The following is a 21298-nucleotide window of genomic DNA, read 5'->3' as shown; positions in this document are numbered from 1 at the left end:
AGGACAGGAAGGCCTGGAGGAACGTTGTCTCTGCAGTTGCGATGGGTCGGACACGACTTCGCAACTAACAACAAAATGTAGGCGTGGGTATCTGGGCGTAGATATACATTCTTTTCTTAATTCATCCGAAAAAAAATTCAACGCTTCTCAGTCTTATGATCTCATTGTTTCTTTTTCTAATGCACATCTCAGAAAACCTGCAGCAAGGAACACAACGCCATCCCAGTTCTTCCAAGACCCTGAAGATGAGAGGTCTTTGTTCAGTGTTAGCCATCATCTTCTAAAAAATAATAATAATAAATCATAATATATAGTCCACCTCTTTCTCGCCATCCCTTAATAGCGCAACCTCACTGGAGCAGTTCTGTGTAAGGACAGCAAGTCTATTGACGGATAGCAGAAGCTTGCAAGTCTATTCCATTGGGGAAGAATTTAAACCTTGGCTCGCTTTTTAGGCAGATAACCGCTTCCTCTCCCTCCCTCCCCCAAACCCCCCCTCTGCCCCCCCCCAAAAAAAAAAGAAAAGAAAAGAAACCACAACCCAGACAGAGAAAATTAAATCCTGATACAATCCAGCAATAAATTGAATATGCTCAGGCAGGATATGTTGAATTTCATACAAGCAGGTAAGATACAACAGGATTCATAGAAAACTAAGCTTTGAATACATATATTTCTATATACATCTCTTATTAAACAAAGTCACCCTGTTTCATTCTGCATATGTGACAAATTGTTGTTGGCTCCTGGTAGCAAGTTGCTAAGGCTCCTACCCTGTATTGTTAGGGGCACTTTTTGGTAACAAGGAAGTCAGAGGCTGCATCCACACAATCATGCTTAACTGAGTTACGGGAAAATAACCCATTCTTTGGGTCTGCACAATACACGGCATCGTTAACTAAACAGGGTTTGCACCGCACAAAGCCACACCAACCTCCCACCCACCCACACTTAACCGAGGTTAACACAAACCAAGCTCAGCACGTGTAGGTGAATGCAACCACTAGGCCTTTTTTCTTTTTGACACGGTTCAGCGGGATCAAGCTCAGGCAATCCTCGACTTAACCGCTTAGCGACCGTTCAAAGTTTACAACGGCACTGAAAAAAAGCGAGTTATGATGACCGTGTTTCACCCTTACGACCGTTGCAGCATGTGTGATCAAAATTCAGAAACTTGGCAACTCTGGCTCGTATTTATGATGGTTGCAGCATCCCAGGGGGAGGTCACGTGACCCGCTTTTGCGACCTTCTGTCCGCAAAAATCAATGGGGACGTCAGATTCACTGAGTAACCGGGTTACTAACTTAACGACTGCAGTGATTCACTGAACGACTCTGGCAAGGAAGGTCGTAAAACGGGGGCAAAATTCACTTAACAACTGTCTGGCTTAGCGCGGGAAAAGTTGGGCTCAATCGTGGTCATAAATCGAGGATTACCTGCAACGCAATGCCTTCTAAATCTGTTAAGATTAAAACCTCAGAAGCTCCAGCAAGCAGGAAAAGTCAGCTGGAGTTTTGGGAATAAAATGAATGGATTATCTCAGCAAGCAACACTTCAAGTTCTTGGGGAAAGCTGTGATAAAGCATTAATAAAATTAATGTTTGCAGTGAGGACAGCATTAGGTACCCGCTCTTGTCTAACGCTACATCTGCAATTGTAGAACAACTCTTATAAAGAGCAACGCATTTAGAAAGATTATCATTTTTTAGGCGGAACAAATGCTAAAGCCTGCAAGCTATACATCAACGTTATCTCGAACTAAAATGAATGTCATGTTCCTTTCACTGTCATGACTCCAAACCCCCCCCACCCAAAAAAATCAAAGAACTTTGGAACTGACATTTCGTAAACAAAGTTCAGGATTAAGGGAGGAGAAATGGTGCGTTTTGTTTGCGGTAGGCAGTCCTTGATTTACAACCCTTTGTTTAGTTCCAATGGTTACGACGACAGGGGAAAAATTTGATTTGTGATAGGTTTTCTCACTTTCGACCAATGCGATTCTTGGTCATGTGATCAAAGTTTGGGCGTTTGGCAACTGGCATGGACTTCTGACAGTTGCCCTATCCTGGGGTCATGTGATCGCTTCCCAACCAGCAAAGTCAATGGGGGAAATCGCGCTTCACTTAAGGACCACCTGATTCACTTAGCAACTGCGATGATTCATTTAACGACTGCGGCAACAAGGCAATACAATTGGGCGTGGCTCACTTCACAATTTGTCTTGTTGAGCAGCGGAAATATTGTGGCTGTGGGTCAAGGACCACCTGCAGTCTCCCGCAACTACAATTTCTAGGGTTGTATCAGGAATTTAACATTCATTTCAAGCTGTCTCAAATTTGCCATTCAAAATCTACCTTTGTGAAACTTATCACTTCCCGGAATAAAAAAAATAAAATAAAATAAAATCCTTTGGCAAATCATTTTTGTCTAGTATGACCGTACAAAATTCAAGAATTTTGTTCTAATTTTTGTTTTTCTGCTGGGGGCAATGGGACTATGATTTCTTCAAATGTGGAAGAGGCATCTTGTGTTAAATTGAGAAAGATAGAACAATTGGATGCCTCTGACGATAGCCATGTCCTCACTCTTGATTTTCAATTTCTTCTAGAGTCATTCAGTCATTCTTGTGCCAAAATAACAGTAATTGAAACAGGTTTTATAACCACTCAGTGATCTTTGTGTGATGCTACGAAACCCCTTTAAATTGAACTATTGGGGAAACGATCAAAACAATACCCTCCCACCCAATTTTTTAAGCTATTGTTTTTAAATTCTGCTGTCATGAGACCTACTGAACCCATTTTGGTATTTGCTCGACAAAATAGCATCCGGGAGAAATAACTTGGCATTAGTAACCAGGTTTCATTTATCCAGGTGCTGGTTGGAATTTTGATTTATTCCAGAATAAACTGACAAGATTTCTTTCTTTCTTTTTTTTAAAAAAAATTATTATTCTGCCAATTGGTTCAGAACATTGGATACTGGGTTTGTTCAAAGCACACATTGGAAAACGTTGTATTGTTTTGCCCTCATCCTCTGGATTATGCTATACTCACTGAAGCTATGAAGAAAATAGGGACTCAGGAACTTAGAAAGGCATTAATGCACGGATTGCTATATGTATGTATATATATATGTGTGTGTGTGTGTGTGTGTGTATGTGTGTGGCATTGTTCTTCAACCTGGAAGAGATGTGGACTTCAACTCCCAGAATTCCCCAGCCAACTTTGCCTGGTGGAATTCTGGGAGTTGACGTCCAGTATATTTTCAAAGTTGAGAAACACTGCTAGATGCTCACTGGAGGGCAGGTCAAGAAAGCAGGAAAGGCTACGTTGTTGAATAGCAAGCATGCTGGGTAATTCTAATGATTGTCTTTGCATCTAAACCTATCGTCCTCAGCTTGGGTTCGGTGGCCTCTGTCTTAATGCATTCGCCGAGGGAGTAGAAAATGAGGCCATAAGCAAAAAAATAAATAAAAATAAGACATGCAAGTCCCAGCACCACAGAGGAGACTGTAGCTGAACAGGTAGGCTGAGGGTTTTGGGCTCCGGAGGCTTTTCATGAGCCTTTGGGAGGGCAAAAATGGCCTCCCAAGGCTCTGGAGGCCCTCTGAAGGCCAGAAAAGGACCCATTTCCGGCCTTCCCAAACTTCCAGTAGGCCCATTGCAATCCTTGCACTTACCTGCATCCAAAACGGGCTGCGTGGGGGACTCTTGGGAGGGGCTGGGCAGGGTGGGCGGGCTGGGCCAGCCAGGAGTGGGATTTGGGGGTTCTCCGAACTGCACTGAATCTTAGCTAGAGGTTCTCCCGAACCCCCAGCAACCCATCCCTGGGCAGGTCCTTTTTTCATAAGTCAGATATTGATATACGCACCAATCTGTTGGCAGGGAGTATTCTTTTCAAACAGCTGGGGAGGGGAATGAGGAAATGAATTCTTTGCCAGTATTGATCGATGCAGCTTCCCCAAAATGCCAGGTCCTTTCTCATGGAGAAACCATGAACTAAGATATAGAGTATGGAAAAATGACAGCCTCTGCATGACCAGAAATACCGAAATTCCACTCACTCATTTAAGAAGATCTGAAAATTCTTCCAACATTGCTTTGCCAAAGTTGGTGGTGGTGGTGGGGAACCCCTACCAATATTTATCTCCATCTTTTTTTTCCTTTCTCATTCTTCTCTTCAAATTAGAGTTCTCTCACTAGATATCCTGTTAAGCACTTTTCACCCTCTGCGTGGGGCCATCAAGGGGAGAGCAAGCGACCACAAGCAGTGTTGTATCGTTGTGACACAGGCTCTGCCCCATCTGTACCTGCGTTTGACAGCATTTCATCAAGTGGACAAAAGCCATCTCTACGCAAAAGGCAACTCTACTTTCAGCCTCATCTCTCTAAAGTGACTCATTGGTCAAAACTCTTAAAAGGTTTTTGGCAAACCTAAAGTTTTTTAAAAAAAAACCCACCATAAAAATAAAAGATCAGAGTTTGTGTGTCTGTATGTGTGTTGGTTGTGTGTGTTTAAAAAGAAGAAGAAAAGCCACAACAGCTGCATATTATAATCCTACAAGCACTTAAAAGTACCACATGCCAAAGAAACTGGACAGTTCCAAGTTAGCTTTGTTGCGGAGAAGAAATCAAAATGAGGAGCTCCCAAATTTGTACACCTGGAAAAGAAAAGAGAGAGAGAGAGAGAGAGAGAGAGGGACAGTGAGAAAAGAAAGGAAGAGAGAAAGAAGGGAAGAGAGAAGGAGAGAGGGAAAAGGAGAGAGAGAGATTTTGTTCCTCATGCAATCAGGGAGGAAAGTGTTAAGTCTAAGTCGTGACACCCACCTGTGATAGCCCTTTCTAGAAACATCCATTGTGCAAGTCCCTTTGTCTAACCCAAGAGAAGTGTGGGGCAGATTCCACAAGGGATGATGGGTGTGCTCTTCATTTAAGACACTTTTCTTGGATCTACAGAGTCATCTCCTCATCCTCTTCCTCACTCACTCACCCAACCACCCTCCCTTCCAGTAAAAACCTGGAAAAAGTTTTGGCTGCAGGGAAACAATTCAACTCAGACGCTGAAGCTTCAAGGGGGAAAACACACTCACTCCTAAGGTCAACTTGGAAGAGGATCAGAAGGATAAAGGAGGCATATACTGCAAGGAGGAGTTCTTGAAAAGAAACTCAGGGCTGGATTTTGGAGCTTGGCATTGTCCCGTCCACAGCAAACTCAGTCATGACCCTCCGAGCCAAGGGATTGGTGGTCTTGAGAAGTTCAGCTGCAGATGTTCGGATGCCCGAGGCCCCTTTGCCTCCTTTCTTCTGAAGGAGAGCCTTAAAGTCCTCGTTTTTGCTCGAGGTTCTGTTTGTGTTGGAAGGGCATTCATGGATCATCAGCCCTGCGATGTTCTTGGTGGGCATCTGGGAATTTGGTCGGTTGGCGAAGGAGTCGCTGGGTTCCTTCCAACCCAGTAACTTCCGCTTGGATCTGTGAAGAAAGGGATGATGAGAAGAACTACGAGGGAGAAATGGACCGATGGTCACTATCACAACCAATACTTGATAGATTGGGAGCCATCTAGAAGCTAGGGAAATATTTCTAATGGTACACAAGCTACAAATCATCTATCCATCCATCCATCATCCATCCACCCACCCACTCATCCACCCATCATCAATCATTCCACCCACCCATTCATCCATCACCCATCCATCCATCCATCACCCATCTATCCATCATCCATCCATCATCCATCCATCCATCCATCATCCATCCTTCCATCCACCCACCCACCCACCCACCCATCCATCCATCCATCCATCCATCCATCCATCCATCCATCCATCCATCCATCCATCCATCCACACACACCCACTCATTCATCCATCCATCATCCACCCACCCACTCCACTCATCCATTCATCTATCACCCACCCACCCACCCACTCATCCATCCATCCTCCATCCATCCACCCACCCATCCTCCATCCTCCATCCACCCATCCTCCATCCTCCATCCACCCACCCACCCATCCTCCATCCACCCATTCCCCTATCCTCCATCCATCCATCCATCCATCATTCATCCATCCATCCATCATCCATCCATCCATCACCCATCTATCCATCCACCCACCCACCCACCCACTCATCCATCCATCCATCCATCCATCCATCATTCATCCATCCATTCTCCCACCCATCATCATCATCCATCCATCCATCCTCCCACCCATCCATTCATCATCCATCCATGCACCCCATTCATCCATCCTTCCACCCACCTACCCACCCACCCACCCACCCACCTACCCACCCACCCACCCACCCACCCATCCACACACACCCACTCATCCATCCATCTATCATCCACTCACCCACCCACCCACTCATCCATCCATCCTCCATCCACCCCCACCCATCCATCCACCAACCCCCACCCATCCTCCATCCATCCATCCATCCATCATTCATCCATCCATCCATCATCCATCCATCCATCACCCATCTATCCACCCACCCACTCACCCACTCATCCATCCACCCATCATCCACCCACCCATCCTTCATCCATCCATCCACTCACCCATCACCCATCATCCATCCATCATCCATCCACCCACCCCATCTATCCATCCACCCACCCACTCATCCATCCACTCATCATCCACCCACCCACCCATCCTCCATCCATCCATCCACTCACCCATCCATCCATCCATTCATCCATCCATCCATCCATCATCCATGCATTCATCCATCATCCATCCACCCACCCCATCTATCCATCCACCCACCCACCCACTCATCCATCCACCCACCCACCCATTCATTCATCATCTGCAAGAGCTCAAAGTACCATAGAAGAGAGTATTTGTAACTCAGGGTTGAACTGTGAGGTCCTTGCTGCTCACTGAGCTGGGTTGTTTTCTTGAAGACATTTCCTGTTACCTGACTAGGTAACATCATCATTATTTGAGGCTGGGTAGCTAAATTGGTGGAGCTGGAGTGGTCAGTTCCTCTTCCCCCCCTCCAAACTTTGGGAAGAGGTGGGTAAGCTTTCAAAAAAGTAACGTAGGAGGCCTGCCACGTTTATGTAACTTCTCTACTTTGCTAAGAGGAAAATTGTTCTAATCTGGCAATTTGTCATCAGATTTCACACGTGGGGATGAGGGGGAGGGTTTGATAAGAAAGTAAACAGGAGGAAGGCTGCGGCATGTGGCTCAAAGGCTGCTGATTGGGAATGTTTAGAACAAGGGTGTCAAACTCAAGGCCTGCGGGTCAGATCTGACCTGTGGGGTGGCTTAGATCTGGCCCAGAGGGCTGCCCTAGAAACAGCAAAGGACTGGCCAACGGTGCTGCCGCCAGTGAAAACAGGGCTTGGGAGAGCTGTGAGCGGGCCTCCTGAGCTCCGTTTCACTGGCAGAGGGCTGCAGGAGGCCGTCGCAGCCGAAACGGAACTCAGGAGCCCATTTTCGCTGGCAGAGTGCTTGGGCCCACCACAAGCGCCCCTGTCACGAGTGATGCCGAGCTGGCCATGCCCACCCTGGCCATGCTCCCCCCAGCCCCCCCCCCAGGTCAAACACAACCCTGATATGCCCCTCAATGAAATCAAGTTTGACACCCTTAGTTTAGAAGATTTGTCAAAAAAGCCTTCTGCACTTATGCTGGGTAAACTCAAGGAGCAACAGGGACACGACAAGAAAGAAAGATGAACAAAAACAGGGGTCTGTAGCCTTGAACAGTCAAAGAGCCATTTGGACCCATTTCCCACAGAAAAGAAAACACCGGGAGCCACAAAAACCTTCCCGTTCCTGACTATTTCTTGAGCGGCCACAAAAATAGCATATGGATTTGAATGAAACGTTCTGTTTACTTCCAAAACTTTTCTTTTCTTGGATTTATCCATGGTTGGCCTACCGGGGTTTGAAAAGCTCAATAAATCGCATGCTGGCAGGTGTCGCACATTGGTGGTTGTGATGCATATTTTAAGTGACAGGGAGCCGCAGCAGAGGAGTGAAAGAGCCACATGCGGCTCCAGAGCCTCAGGTTGCTGACTCCTGAACTAAACCTACGTCTTTTTCTCACTCAAAGCAGATGGGCTGGTGGGAGGGGAGGTAGCCCCAGGGATGTGAGGTTGGGCAAGCAGCCCAGAAATGGTCCTTCAAGAATTGTCCCCTGGATAAACTCTCACCTGTGAATGACGGTGAATAAATCTTCCGTGGTTCGGGTTGTCACAAAGACATCATCATCTTCCTCGGTTATGGACTCGGCTGTTTTGTCGTTGACAAAGCGTTTTTCCTTGCTCCTCAAACCCACAGAATTCCCTACGGAAAAGAAAACGAGAACCTTGGGGAAGAAAAATAGGTTGCTTCCAACAAGTGGGATTCAGACAGCAAGTAGGACATAAAAAAGAAAACAGGGTGTCCCTCAAACAGCGACAGGCAGCATCTGTGCACAAAGGAAGGGCAATAAAATAAGGTAGAGTACTTTGTTTGAAAGATATTGGTTTAAGTCTTCCCACCGTCTTCAGGCAACCCATCCAGTTGGCCACAGAATGGTGAAAGCAGTATTCTTTCTCCCTTTGCTGTTATCTAGTGGTTGACTCGATTTTTGCATCCCTAATCTGCAAGACCTGCACCATAAATATCAGATTAGCATACATAAACTGAGTCAGTGGTGAAATGTAAAATTTGTTAATGCCTGGTTCTATGGGCATACTTGGTGGTGGTGGGGTAATGTGACTGGGTGGGCATGGCCAACTCTTTTTTTAAAATTATTTTTAAAAGCATTTTTTCTACAACCTCTTCGGCCGAAGAGGTTGTAGAAAAAATGCTTTTAAAAGGTTCTGACGATCCCAGCTGAGTTGCCTGATCGTCATAGGCTTTTGTTTTCTTTTAAAAGCATTTTTTTGCCTTTAAAAGAAAAAAAAGCCTCTGACAATCAGATCGAATCGCCCAAAGAGGTTGTAGAAAAAATGCTTTTAAAAGGCTCTGACCATCCCAGCTGAGCTGCGCGATCATCAGAGGCTTTTTTTTACAATTAAAAGCATTTTTTCGGCCGAAGAAAAAATGGTTTTAAAAGTAAAAAAAAAAAACCTCTGATGATCGCACAGCTCAGCTGGGCATGGGCGGGGGGGTGGGGCAGGTATTTTTGCTACCGGTTCTCCAAACCACCCACCGCCATCGCTACCGGATTGGGCGATCCGATCCGAACCAGGAGCATTTCACCCCTGAGCTGAGTGTCCTGTTCTACACATTCTGCAGATGTTTTTGACCAGTGCCTGGAATTTCTCAGCAACTGCAGAGAATCTTGAGAGTCGAAGCCCATATGTGAGCCACGTTGGGGAAGGCTGTTTAGTTGTTGCGTGTTTTGTTTCGCTTTAAAGTGTTGCACCTCACAAGTATGGCCTGCCAAATCCTGTAAGCTGCATTGTCATCTATGGAGAGAACACATGGTTCCAGATGTTGAACTTCTATGAAGGCCCAAGGAAGGACAATCATCAGACATAGAATAATCAGGTTGGAAAGGACCTTGAAGGTCTTCTAATCCAACCCCTGCTCAAGCAGGAGACCCTATACCATTCTGGACAAAGGACCATCCAATGTGCCAGGAGTGTGCAGCGGCAGCCAGAAAAGCTAATGTAATCCTAAATTGCATTAACAGAGGGATATAATCAAGATCAAGGGAGGTACTAATACCACTCTATAAAGCCTTAAGACCACACCTAGAGTACTGCATCCACTTTTGGTCACCACACTATAAAAAAAGATGTTGAGACTCTAGAAAGAGTGCAGAGAAGAGCAACCAAGATGATTAGGGGAATGGAGGCTAAAACATACGATGAACGGTTGCAGGAACTGAGCATGGCTAGTCTAGTGAGGAGAAGGACCAGGGAAGACAGGATAGCAGTCTTCCAATATTTGAGGGGCTGCCATGGAGAGAAGGGGGTCAAGCTATTTTCCAAAGCCCCTGAAGGCCGGACAAGGAATAATGGATGGAAACTGATCAAGGAGAGATTCAGCCTGGAAATAAGGAGAAATTTTGCAACAGTGAGAACAATCAAACAATGGAACAGAAGTTGCCTTTGGAAGTTGTGGAGGCTTCATCACTGGAGGCTTTCAAGAAGAGACTGAACAGCCATCTGTCAGAAATGGTGTAGGGTCTCCTGCTTGGGCAGGGGGTTGGACTAGATGACCTACAAGGTCCCTTCCAACTCTGTTAATCTGTATCTGTATCTAAAAAACTCCCATATAGAGCACCCACAATTTCTAGAGGCAAGGCATTCTCACAGCCAGAAAATTTCTCCTTAGTTGGCCTTTACTCCTTTTTTTTAAATTTTTATTCAAAAAGTTTTACAGAAAATTTTTTCCCCCTTCCCCCCCACCTCCCCTCCTCCCTCCCTTCGCAACCCCCCTCCCCCCCCCGACTTCCCGGAACGAGCACAAGGTATAGTTAAAAATAAAACAAACATATGCTAAAAAAATTTCATCCCAACTTAATTATACCCCTACAATCATCAATTCCTAACTTCCCCCGAAAACAATCAAAAATAATACATCGTAATCATTCAAAAACAGTCTGATAACTCTTAGTCTGATATCTACGTTGAATATAGTCAATCCATTTTTTCCATTCCTTTAAGTAGTTGGCCTTTATTCCTTAACTGAGCTAAGGCCTTCCTTCGATCACCCTGAAGCAGTTGCGGGACTCAGCCGGTTCTGTCCGGATCGTGCGAACCGGTAGCAGCGACTGTGGGAGGCTCCGCCCACCTGCCCAGACATAATGTGTAACTACTGCACATGTGCGAACATTTGCAAACCCGTAGGGAAGGGAAGTGAATCCCACCTCTGCTCTGAAGTAGAAAAAGCAAGACGTCTTACCTGGAATGTCTCCCCATGATAGGTCTGCGGGAATTGGACTTACATTCACCTCATTGGCACCTGGGGACGGCACTTTGTAAGTGGTCAGTTCTGAGTAGGCAGAATCCTCATCTAGCATGATGACCGGGCTAGGAGGTAACCTCTGATCCCCAGGACAAGGCCCTGGATGGAGTGGGGAAGTCACCAATGGCAAGTAAAGCATGCTAGGCTTCTTTGGGACAGGAGGCGGGACTTTAGTTTTACGGCTCTCTCCCCCAGGCAACGCCTCGTCGAAAACCTTGGCCTTCGTCTGCTCATCCTCCTCCAAACTATCCTCCGAGAGCCTCAGCGAAGTGGAGAAGAACCTCGCCGGGGTGCCTTGTGTGGGAGAAGCTGTCCCCTCCACAGAAGGGGATTGTGTGGGGCTCCATGTGCTTGCATCCCACAGGTGGTCTGGCCTCCTGGCCATCATATAAATGTTCTCTGCAGGGACCAACCCCTGGGGTGTCGATGGAGAAGTCGGAGAGCTCACCGGGGATTCCTCCTGGACCGGTGGAGTTTTATGCAACAGCATTGGTGGCCTTCGGGACAGAGGTGGCTTTTCTGCCACTGGGGGCCGGATCTTCTTGCCGGGTTCCTCAAGTAGCTCGGGACTGTCTAGGTTATCCTCGGTCTCCGATCGGCTGATAGACCGCAAACGGACCGAACGCAGGTCTAACTGGGTCACCATCGGCATCACTGGCTGTACCGGGCTCAGTTTGGGGCCCAACTTGGCTCCAAAGGTAGAATCCGAGTGGTGTCGGCTTACTTTGGCTCTGCTCTTGTGCGAGATCTTCAAGCCTGAGAGGTCCAGATGTGTTGGCGGGGCAAACGGCAGGTCAAACGAGAGACGAGACTTGGGGCTTCGTTCCATCGGAGAAACCGGGGGTAAGGAGGACTTCCTCTCCGGTACAAGGGGCCTCGTCCGCCCACTCTGGTGAGGAGCATGACCCAGAACCATGGAGGTTGGAACCGTTGGGGTTGGCGTTTCGGATTGACTGGAGTAGCCGCTGGAAGGAGACATTACCCCTGTCAACCTGCCCGGGGAAGAGGTTTTCAAACTGATGTCAGCACAGAGGTGAGATGGAGTGGTGGCCCGGGAGACGGAAGGAGAAGGGAGGGACTCGGAACTCCCACGTACCTTGGACAGTTCAATTACAGTAGTCCCAGTAGCAGTGCTGGAGCCGGACAAAGAGCAATAAGGGTCACCGGAATTCCATTCGGGAACAAAACCCTGCTGGACATATGACCTGCTCTCCAATTCCCTCACTGGGTCACCTTGGACTTTGCTGTGGACCTGTGCATCAGGCAGCAAATAAAGACTTTTGGGCCTCTGATCCTGGGGCAGCGCCTCACCGCTCTCTTCTGCTTCGCTGACATGCCCTTCCTTGATCAGGGAGACGCTGCGGGTGGGCGGGCAAGGCTTCTTCTTGGCCTTCTTGAGGGAGATGCTCTTGGTCCGTTGCCGGCGCTGCTTTCGGGCCTCCTGCTCCACAGCCAGGGAGATGTTATCAGTGCTCGTGCTCCCTTCCGAACTGGCGCTGGGATAACTAAGGCCACAGGTCTCACTGCCCCCAATGTCCACCGAGCATAGGGAGGCTGTGTCCGTAGGGACAGAGAGCGACCTCTCACGGAATCTGCACATGATTCGCTCCCTCTCCAGTTGGGAAGATTCCTCTTCGTTCGAGTGGACAAGGGCCACAGGGACTTTGAGGTCTCTTCTTCCACACCTCAAGCTTCCTTCGGCCTCTAAGGGGGACTCGGGAGAAGCGCAAAATGTCCCACACTCGTTGGCCCCAGCCATATTGTCTTGGCTAATGAAGAAGGAAGAGGGTTGATCTGCCTCTGGCGTGTCCCTGGGTGTGCAAGGAGACATCTGTGATGAGCTCTCTGCTGCTGCTTCGTTTTGGCTCACGGAAGAGTTGGCGTAGCAGAAGGAGGATGTGCTGCAACCAGGAGAGAAGATGGAGTCCTCTTTGGGGCCGTTGCACAATGGGCTGGCGTACATCACCTTGGAGTTCTCAGCACGGCCCGCTTGGATTTGGCAACCTCGTCCCTGCAGGACTCCCCCAAGATCGCTGAAGGTCTTTCTCAGCTGTGGCCGGGAATGAGGAGAACGGGCTTGGCGAGTGGAGCTCCTCCCATTGACCACGTCAGGGACAAAATTGCAAGAGATGGACTCAGCTATGGTGGCCGGTGGGTTGAGGATGGGCCCATTGCTACTTCCTAGAGAAGAGTTAGAAAGGCAAGGATGAAAATAGAATAGAGAAGCTCTCCTCTTGTATGCCTCCTGAGTTAGATCAGGGGTGTCCAACCTGGGAGACTTTAAGACCTGTGGTGGACTTCAACTCCCAGAATTCTGTCTGTTGAAGCCAGCTGGGTAATTCTGGGAATTGAAGTCCACAGGTCTTAAAGTTGCCAAGATTAGATACTCCTTATTTAGATACACGTTCTGACCTAGGCTTCCCAAGAGCATGAAGCAGACTCCTTGTCCCAACAAAAAATCCTTTTTATTAACTTACTGTGAATTCCTCTCATTCACATCCAGCAAAGTCTTTCAAGGGAGAATTTACAATCACAGACCTTATCTGGTTTGGAAAGCTGCCAGGCCGATATCTTGAAAACTTGGCAAAGAGTCTCGAAGCGTCATGAACCAATTAAGTGAACTAATTGTCTGCTGCAAACTCCCCTCCCCTTTCACTCCTCTTTTATTCCCTCTGGGAGGGGCCATTCATCATCTATCTGCGGCCTTACTCCCAAGTCGACCCTTGTTCTTTAGCTGTTCCCTTCTTCTGGCAACTCTGCGCATGCGCACACTAGGAACAGGCTCCAGCTGTTCATCTGCCTCACTGATATCTGACTCCGAAGGCAGCTGATAGCTAGCATCCAGCCCTGGCCCCCTCTCTGCCTCTGATGCAGAGCCCTCATCAGAGCCTTCCCCAAACTCCAGGACTGGCCCATGTTCCTCCCCAACCTCTTCACTTTCCGAACCTGCTGCCAGCTCTGCTGGCGGGCCACAACATTAAAAAAAAAAAAAAAGCAAGACCTTTCTATTCAGCCACGGATGTAACTTAGCCTAAAACGTACATTTTAAATCCACAAATTATATATATATATATAATTTCATATATATAATATATATATGTAGGTCGGTCTTTGGTTATTCGGGTTTTCTCCCACATAAAATTGGAAGTGTCTTGGCGACGTTTCGACGAAGTCTCATTCGTCATCTTCACATTCATCACATTGCTCCCAGAAGCACGAAGCTGAAGCCTGAAGATGACGAATGAGACTTCGTCGAAACGTCGCCAAGACACTTCCAATTTTACACGAGAGAAAACCCGAATAACCAAAGACCTTTTTTTAAAATTTGCATTTATATTTCGCCCTTCTCTGAAGACTCAGGGCGGCTTACACTATGTTAGCAATAGTCTTCATTCTCTTTGTATATTTATATACAAAGTCAACTTATTGCCCCCAACAATCTGGGTCCTCATTTTACCTACCTTATAAAGGATGGAAGGCTGAGTCAACCTTGGGCCTGGTGGGACTAGAACCTGCAGTAATTGCAGGCAGCTGCTGTTAATAACAGACTGCATTAGCAGTCTGAGCTACAGAGGCCCCACACCTCTGTAGCTACATACAAACCTACATACCTACCTGTGAGGACCTACATACAAACACCCGCGAAAACCTCAGAAAACACACACACACACACACACACACACGTATCTTTTATGACCATTGCTGACCAGCAAAAACCAAAAGAGCAAGGGAGCAGCTGCCCCACCACCAGTTGGTCACCTGGATCACGGAGAGAGAGGTGGGGAAAACCAATCACGGTCCGTCTTCGGCGTAGCAAAGACTTGGGGTTCATGGCCGTCTCGGTATTGAACAGGGAGTGCCGTGCACTGGCGTGTCGAGCGAATGGCTGCCCTATAGCCGAGACAAAAGAGATTCAATGGTCCAAGAGGAGACAAGGAAGCCCAGGAGATGACAGCAGACAAGGAAGGCCGATGACCTTAACTCACTGTCTCTCAATCTCAGCTTGACAGATGGGCCCTATTTAACAAAATGAAATTCAATGTGGAGAAAAGTAAAGTCTTACACTTAGGCAAGAAAAACCCCAGGTACACATATAGACTGGGTGAAACCAGGCTTAATAGTAGGAACTGTGAGAGGGATCTTGGAATCTTACTGGACAACCAGTTAAATATGAGCCAGCAGTGTGCGGCAGCAGCCAAAGTAGCCAATGCAATTCTAGGTTGCATTAACAGAGGGATACAATCAAGATCAAGGGAAGGACTAATACCATTCTATAAAGCCTTAGTAAGACCACACCGAGTCCAGTTTTGGTCACCATACTTTTGCCCTCCCCAAGCCTCTGTGTGCACCCTGCACTTACCTGCATCCAAAATGGGCTGCGTGGGGACTCCTGGGAGGGGAGGGGTGGGGTGGGCGGGGCCAGGCAGGAGTGGGATTTTTTTTGGGGGGGGGGTTCTCCGAACTGCACAGAATCTTAGCTAGAGGTTCTCCCAAACCCCTGCGAACCCCCAACAGCCCCACCCCTGGTTGTTCTCCAACATGCTGAGCTCAGATGCTCTCCCTTGCACATCCTCCATCGTCTTGTTCTTTAAAAAAAAAACAAAAAAACCTCTGCCATTATGTACCCCATACACACACTCACGATCTACCCTACCTGAGACGTTGATGGGGACGATGTTGGCTTGGGTGGAACAGGGCTGTTGTAACCTCTTGTCCTCCAGAGCGGGCAGCGGGGATCCCTGGGTCCAGGCTGTGTGTTTGTCTGGGGTAGCAGGCAAGCTAAGCGAAGGCTCCAGCACTCTTACTCCCAAGGATGTGGTTTCATTCTCCTTCACTTGCTGGCTTGTAGGCTGTCGGAAAGTGCATTGATACGGGGAAAGAATCAACTAGGTCCACGGGGGTTGGGGAAGGACTTTACATACACATAGACGCACGCGCACGGGCCCTGATATTCCCCTTAAGAAGCTACAAAGCACCAGACTCACCATGTAGATGAACTCCATGCGTTTGTTGGGGGCAGGGCGAGGACTGCACTCCAGATGCCTGTCCACTGAAGGGGAGCTGGCATAGCGGAAAGTTTGGCCACTGATCTTGGCGTCCGAATATGGCTCCTCGTACTCTTCTGGAAGGAAGGAAGGAAGGAAGGAAGGAAGGAAGGGAGAGAGGGAGGGAGGGAGGGAGGGAGGGAGGAAGGAAGGAGAGAGGGAGATGGAAGGAAAAGGGAAGTAGGAAGATGGGAGGGAAGGAAGGGAGGGAGGGAAGAGGAAATAAAAGAAAGGGAGGGAGGGAGGAAGGAAGGAAGGAAGGAAGGAAGGAAGGAAGGAAGGAAGGAAGGAAGGAAGGAAGGATGAACAGAATAATTTAGGATAATTTGTACACAATCCATTCTTCACCTATCCCTGGGCAAGGTCACTTTCTCCTCTTTAAATGTTTTTCAACCCGCAATGTTGAATCACAACCTTTTCAAAATGGCCTTGCCTCCTTCCCAACGTCTCCCTCTTTTAAAGCCATAACTGGTTATCTGTTGAGGAGCACTGAAAAAAATTTGGAAGCTGGAGTTCTTCATGTTATTTTGTTTGGATTTTGTAAAAGGGTGACTAGCAATTTTTTTTTTACTTTCCTTCCCAAAATGTGGTATTACAAAACATTGTTTTTTTCCACCTCCTCAAAATCATTGCTTCTGAGGTAACAACACTGGTTCATGGATAAGTGAAATTTGCTTGATAAAGAAAGGAAGAAGGGGTAAAACACCACACCCCAACATATATATTAGATAGATAGACAGATAGATAGATAGATAGATAGATAGATAGATAGATAGATGGATGGATGGATGGATGGATGGATGGATGGATGGATGGATGGATGGATGGATGGATAGATAGATAGATAGATAGATAGATAGATAGATAGATAGATAGATAGAGATAGAGATAGATAGATAGATAGATAGATAGATAGATAGATAGATAGATAGATAGATAGATAGATAGATGGATGGATGGATGTTGGATGGATGATAGACAGACACAGACAGACAGATGAAAAATAGATAGATGATAAATTAATAGATAGATAGAGATAGATGAGATAGATAGATAAATGATAAATAGATACATAGAGAGGCAGACAGAGAGAGAGAGAGAGAGAGAGAGAGAGAGAGAGAGAGAGAGAGAGAGAGACAGACAGACAGACATTCAGTACCTTGCAGCAAACTTTGGAGATTGAGCTCAGCTTCATGATGTAAGTCCTCCACACCAACCGGTCGAGCCAAAAATATGTTGACGGGTTGATGCCATAACAGCTTTGGTGGGGTAGGCTTCTTCACATCCAGGTCTAAGTTGGAAGAAGCTGGAGAGGAAAAAAAAAAACCAGAGAGAAAGAAAAGAGAACAAAGTTTGCATTAGGATTCAAGAGACATCGAGAGATATTTCCGGATATGATTGCACAACCAAACTTGTTCTACTTTCGAACTACAGGAAGGGTCTCCGCGCTAATGACCATTGCAATATCTTCATTTGGTAACTAGCATGTATTTACAATGGTTGCAGGGTCATGTGATCGCCATCTGTGACTTTCCTAGCTGGTTTCCCACAAGCAAAGCCAACGGGGAAGCTGGATTCACTTATATGGATCAACATGTGATCCATATAACAACTGCAGGGATGTCAAGAAAAGGTTGCAAAACCAGACCCAGCTCACTTAACAACCGCCTTGTTTAGAAGTGGAAATTCTGATCCCAACTGTGGCCATAAGGCAAGGACTTTCGGTACTTAGCTCTTGCCATTTGCAATGTTTTTTCTTTTTTAGCAGGAGAGTGAAATATTAAGCCTAATCCAGCAAAATCCAAACCGATTAAACCCTGTCAATTGACACCATTGAAACTTAACCTTTCAAACCTATTCGATGAATCTCATTCGGTATCCAATCATCAAATGTTATTTGGAAAACACTAGATCTATCTACGCAGTGGCTTAGTGGGTAAGACGCTGAGTTTGTCGATCGAAAGGTCGGTAGTTCAGTGGTTCGAATCCCTAGTGCCACGTAATGGAGTGAGCTCCCGTTACTTGTCCCAACTTCTGCCAACCTAACAGTTCCAAAGCACGTAAAAAAAATGCAAGTAGAAAAATAGGGACCACCTTTGGTGGGAAGGGAACAGCGTTCCGTGCGCCTTTGGCGTTGAATCATGCCGGCCACATGACCACGGAGACGTCTTCGGATAGCACTGGCTCTTTGGCTTTGAAACGGAGATGAGCACCACCCCCTAGAGTCGGGAACAATTAGCACGTATGTGCGAGGGGAACCTTTACCTTTTAGATCTATCCCTGATTGGAACTGTCCACGTCAATGCGTTGGCTGTGTTCCAGTAATTGAGGGGCTTCCACAAAGAAGGGGGGAGGTCTACTTATTTTCCAAAGCCCCAGAGGGCAAGGCCAGAAACAATGGATGGAAACTGATCAAGGGGAGAAGCAACCTAGAATTAAGGAGAAACTTCCTAACAGAGAAGACCATCAACCCATGGAACAGACGTTGCCTTCAGGAGTTGTGGGAGCTTCAGCACTGGAAGCTTTCAAGAAGAGACTGGACTGCCATCTGTCAGGGATGGTGTAGAGTCTCCTGCTTGGGCAGGGGGTTGGACTAGATCAGAGGTCTCCAACCTTGGCAACTTTAAGGCTTGGGGACTTCAACTCCCAGAGCTGGCTGAGGAACTCTGGGAGTTGAAGTCCCCAAGCCTTAAAGTTGCCAAGGTTGGAGACCTCTGGACTAGATGACCTTGTAGGTCAGTGGTGAAATTAAAATTTTTTTACTACCAGCTCTGTAGGCGTGGCCTGGACTGCTACTTGTCTGAAATGGTAAGGGGTCTCCAGTTTGAGCAAGGGATTGGATAAGAAGACCTCCAAGGTCCCTCCAGTTCTATTCTGATTGACTGATCGAATCCGATGCCATCATTTCATTTTTGCTACATTCAACTGGCTTGAGAACTGAATGTTCCCTCGGAATTGACTATTCGCACCATCTTTTCCCAAACCTTGTATGCAACTTTCTCTTCCCTCCTCCAGATCTTCCAACGGGTGGATTTTTCTGGAAAAAGGTTGCCTTGGGAAGAATCTTGGATTGCTTTAACTCAACCGGAGATCGAAAGTTTAACATGCTTGCTTGACTCTTGGTTTAATAAACAAGACTTTCAAAATATGACAATACTTCACGGCTTTATTAAACAAACCCAAGACTTTTCTCTCTCTCTCTCTTTTGGAACAATGTTATCTCTAAGGGGTGCGTAAACAACTCCACTGGAAGGAAATGAATTGAAATGCTTGAATAGGAAAAAATAAATAAATGCAGAGATACAGCATCTCCCGAGAGTCAATGTGATCGAGAAATGTGCAAATAATTACTATCAAAGTGGCTGTAGCAGAGATCCTTTTCCCCTCCCTTTCCAAATCTTACGTTGCATTCCTTCCTTCCTAAAACCTCTTCTTCTTTTTTGAGTGGGAAGCTGAATTTCCTTTCATATTCCTTTCTCTCCAAAACAATAATTCATCCTTGCTTTCAGTAGGTGGGAAATTAGTCACGCTGGTGTTCTACAGGAAGAAGAGAGCTGCTCTTAAGGAATCTGTCGTGCTTCAGACCAACTCTGTCCTGATCCAAATAGAATAGAATAGAATAGAATAGAATAGAATAGAATAGAATAGAATAGAATAGAATAGAATAGAATAGACTGGACTGGACTGGACTGGAATTTTTTATTGGCCAAGTGTGATTGGACACACAAGGAATGTGCCTTTGGTGCATATGCTCTCAGTGTACATAAAAGAAAAGATATGTTCATTAAGAATCATAAGGTACAACACTTAATGATAGTTATAGGGTACAAAATCTCACTTTTCCACCATTTTTAGAATACAGAATAGAATAGAATAGAATAGAATAGAATAGAATAGAATAGAATAGAATAGAATAGAATTTTTATTGGCCAAGTGTGATTGGACACACAAGGAATTTGCCTTTGGTGCATATGCTCTCGGTGTACATAAAAGAAAAGATACGTCCATCAAGAATCATAAGGTACAACACTTAATGATAGTCATAAGGTACAAATAAACAACCAGGAACCAATCAATATCAATATAAATCGTAAGGATACAAGCAACAAAGTTATAGTCATACATCATAAGTGGAAGGAGATGGGTGATGGGAACAACAAGAACATTAATAGTAATGCAGCCTTAGTGAATAGTCTGACAGTGTTGAGGGAATTATTTGTTTAGCAGAGCGATGGCATTCGGGAAAAAACTGTCCTTGTGTCTAGTTGTTCTGATGTGCAGTGCTCTATACCGTCGTTTTGAGGGTAGAAGTTGAAACAGTTTATGTCCAGGATGTGAGGGGTCTGTAAATATTTTCACAGCCCTCTATGTAGTTGCAATTGCACAGAACACGTTTTACCTTCCCACCAAAGGTGGTCCCTATTTTTTCTACTTGCATTTTTTACGTACTTTCGAACTGTTAGGTTGGCAGAAGCTGGGACAAGTAATGAGAGCTCACCCCATTACGAGGCACTAGAGATTCGAACTACTGACATTGCGATTGACAAGCTCAGCGTCTTAGCCTTTGAGCCACCATGTCCCTTTAGCACCGCGTCCTTAGCAATACGCATCTGTTTAATTGGACCTTCACCTGTAAACCTGGTCTTTTACTTCGGAGTACCTGAGATCTTTTCAGTATTCCATGAAGTGAAATCAACAAATATTTTTTTAAAATATTTGTTCAGTTTTAATTTCTGATGCAATATGTATTGAGAGACATAACCCTTATAAATCAAAAGTTGTTTGAAGTCCTCCATTATTTTGAAGATGGCAAAGAGGTCCTGAGGCCAAAATGTTTGAGAACTGCTGGGTTAGAAGCGTGCACGAACCCACCCAACTTCATAAATATTCTGAGGTTTGGGGGGGGGATAAAACAAAATATTCTATGACACTGTATACTTTGTTGATAGAACTCTGTATGCCAGTGGAAAACTCCCCGATCATCTTCTCCTCCCACAACCGCCTTTGTGGCCTTTAAATTTTCAAACATACTAAACTGTTTTCCTTGGAAATGATCAGTGATTATACGGAATGCTTATAAATGTTTTAAGACCAGATTGTCCAATAATCTCCAGGTGCCTTGCATTTCTTAAAGGTCAGCAAGGGGAGAAAAAAATGAAGAAACCGAAAAAATGGCGACTATATTAATTTTAGCACGCAGCGATACACGCGCTACCATGAATGGAAATTCAATTGGAAGCATGCAAATCTGATGAATAAATAAACCTGTGTCCCAAAGCAAAGGATGCTGCAAAAAGCTAATTACAACTTGAATTTTTCCGT

General features: G+C 46.1%; 1 protein-coding gene across 5 annotated transcripts in view; it reads right to left on the bottom strand.

Moving 5' to 3' along the window:
* Positions 1-540: 540 nt before the first annotated feature.
* The window catches only part of NHSL2 (NHS like 2), a 133574-nt gene continuing 112816 nt past the window's right edge, over positions 541-21298 (bottom strand). For 4 of the 5 annotated variants that reach the window (XM_058196553.1, XM_058196558.1, XM_058196556.1 and 1 more), the window contains exons 2-8: positions 17136-17282; positions 15917-16053; positions 15586-15781; positions 14691-14822; positions 10869-13112; positions 8180-8312; positions 541-5472 (exon numbers count right to left, since the gene is read on the bottom strand). In XM_058196553.1, coding sequence (XP_058052536.1) covers positions 5169-5472; positions 8180-8312; positions 10869-13112; positions 14691-14822; positions 15586-15781; positions 15917-16053; positions 17136-17282 — 3293 coding nt within the window. In that variant the 3' untranslated portion in view covers positions 541-5168. The remainder of the gene's footprint in view (positions 5473-8179; positions 8313-10868; positions 13113-14690; positions 14823-15585; positions 15782-15916; positions 16054-17135; positions 17283-21298) is intronic. The other variant, XM_058196554.1, reaches the window with a different exon arrangement.

Source organism: Ahaetulla prasina, chromosome 11 (genome assembly GCF_028640845.1).
Source record: "Ahaetulla prasina isolate Xishuangbanna chromosome 11, ASM2864084v1, whole genome shotgun sequence".
NCBI classification, from domain to species: domain Eukaryota; kingdom Metazoa; phylum Chordata; class Lepidosauria; order Squamata; family Colubridae; genus Ahaetulla; species Ahaetulla prasina.
The sequence above is the reverse complement of the archived record's forward strand: the minus strand, read 5'-3'. Positions and strand labels throughout refer to the sequence as shown.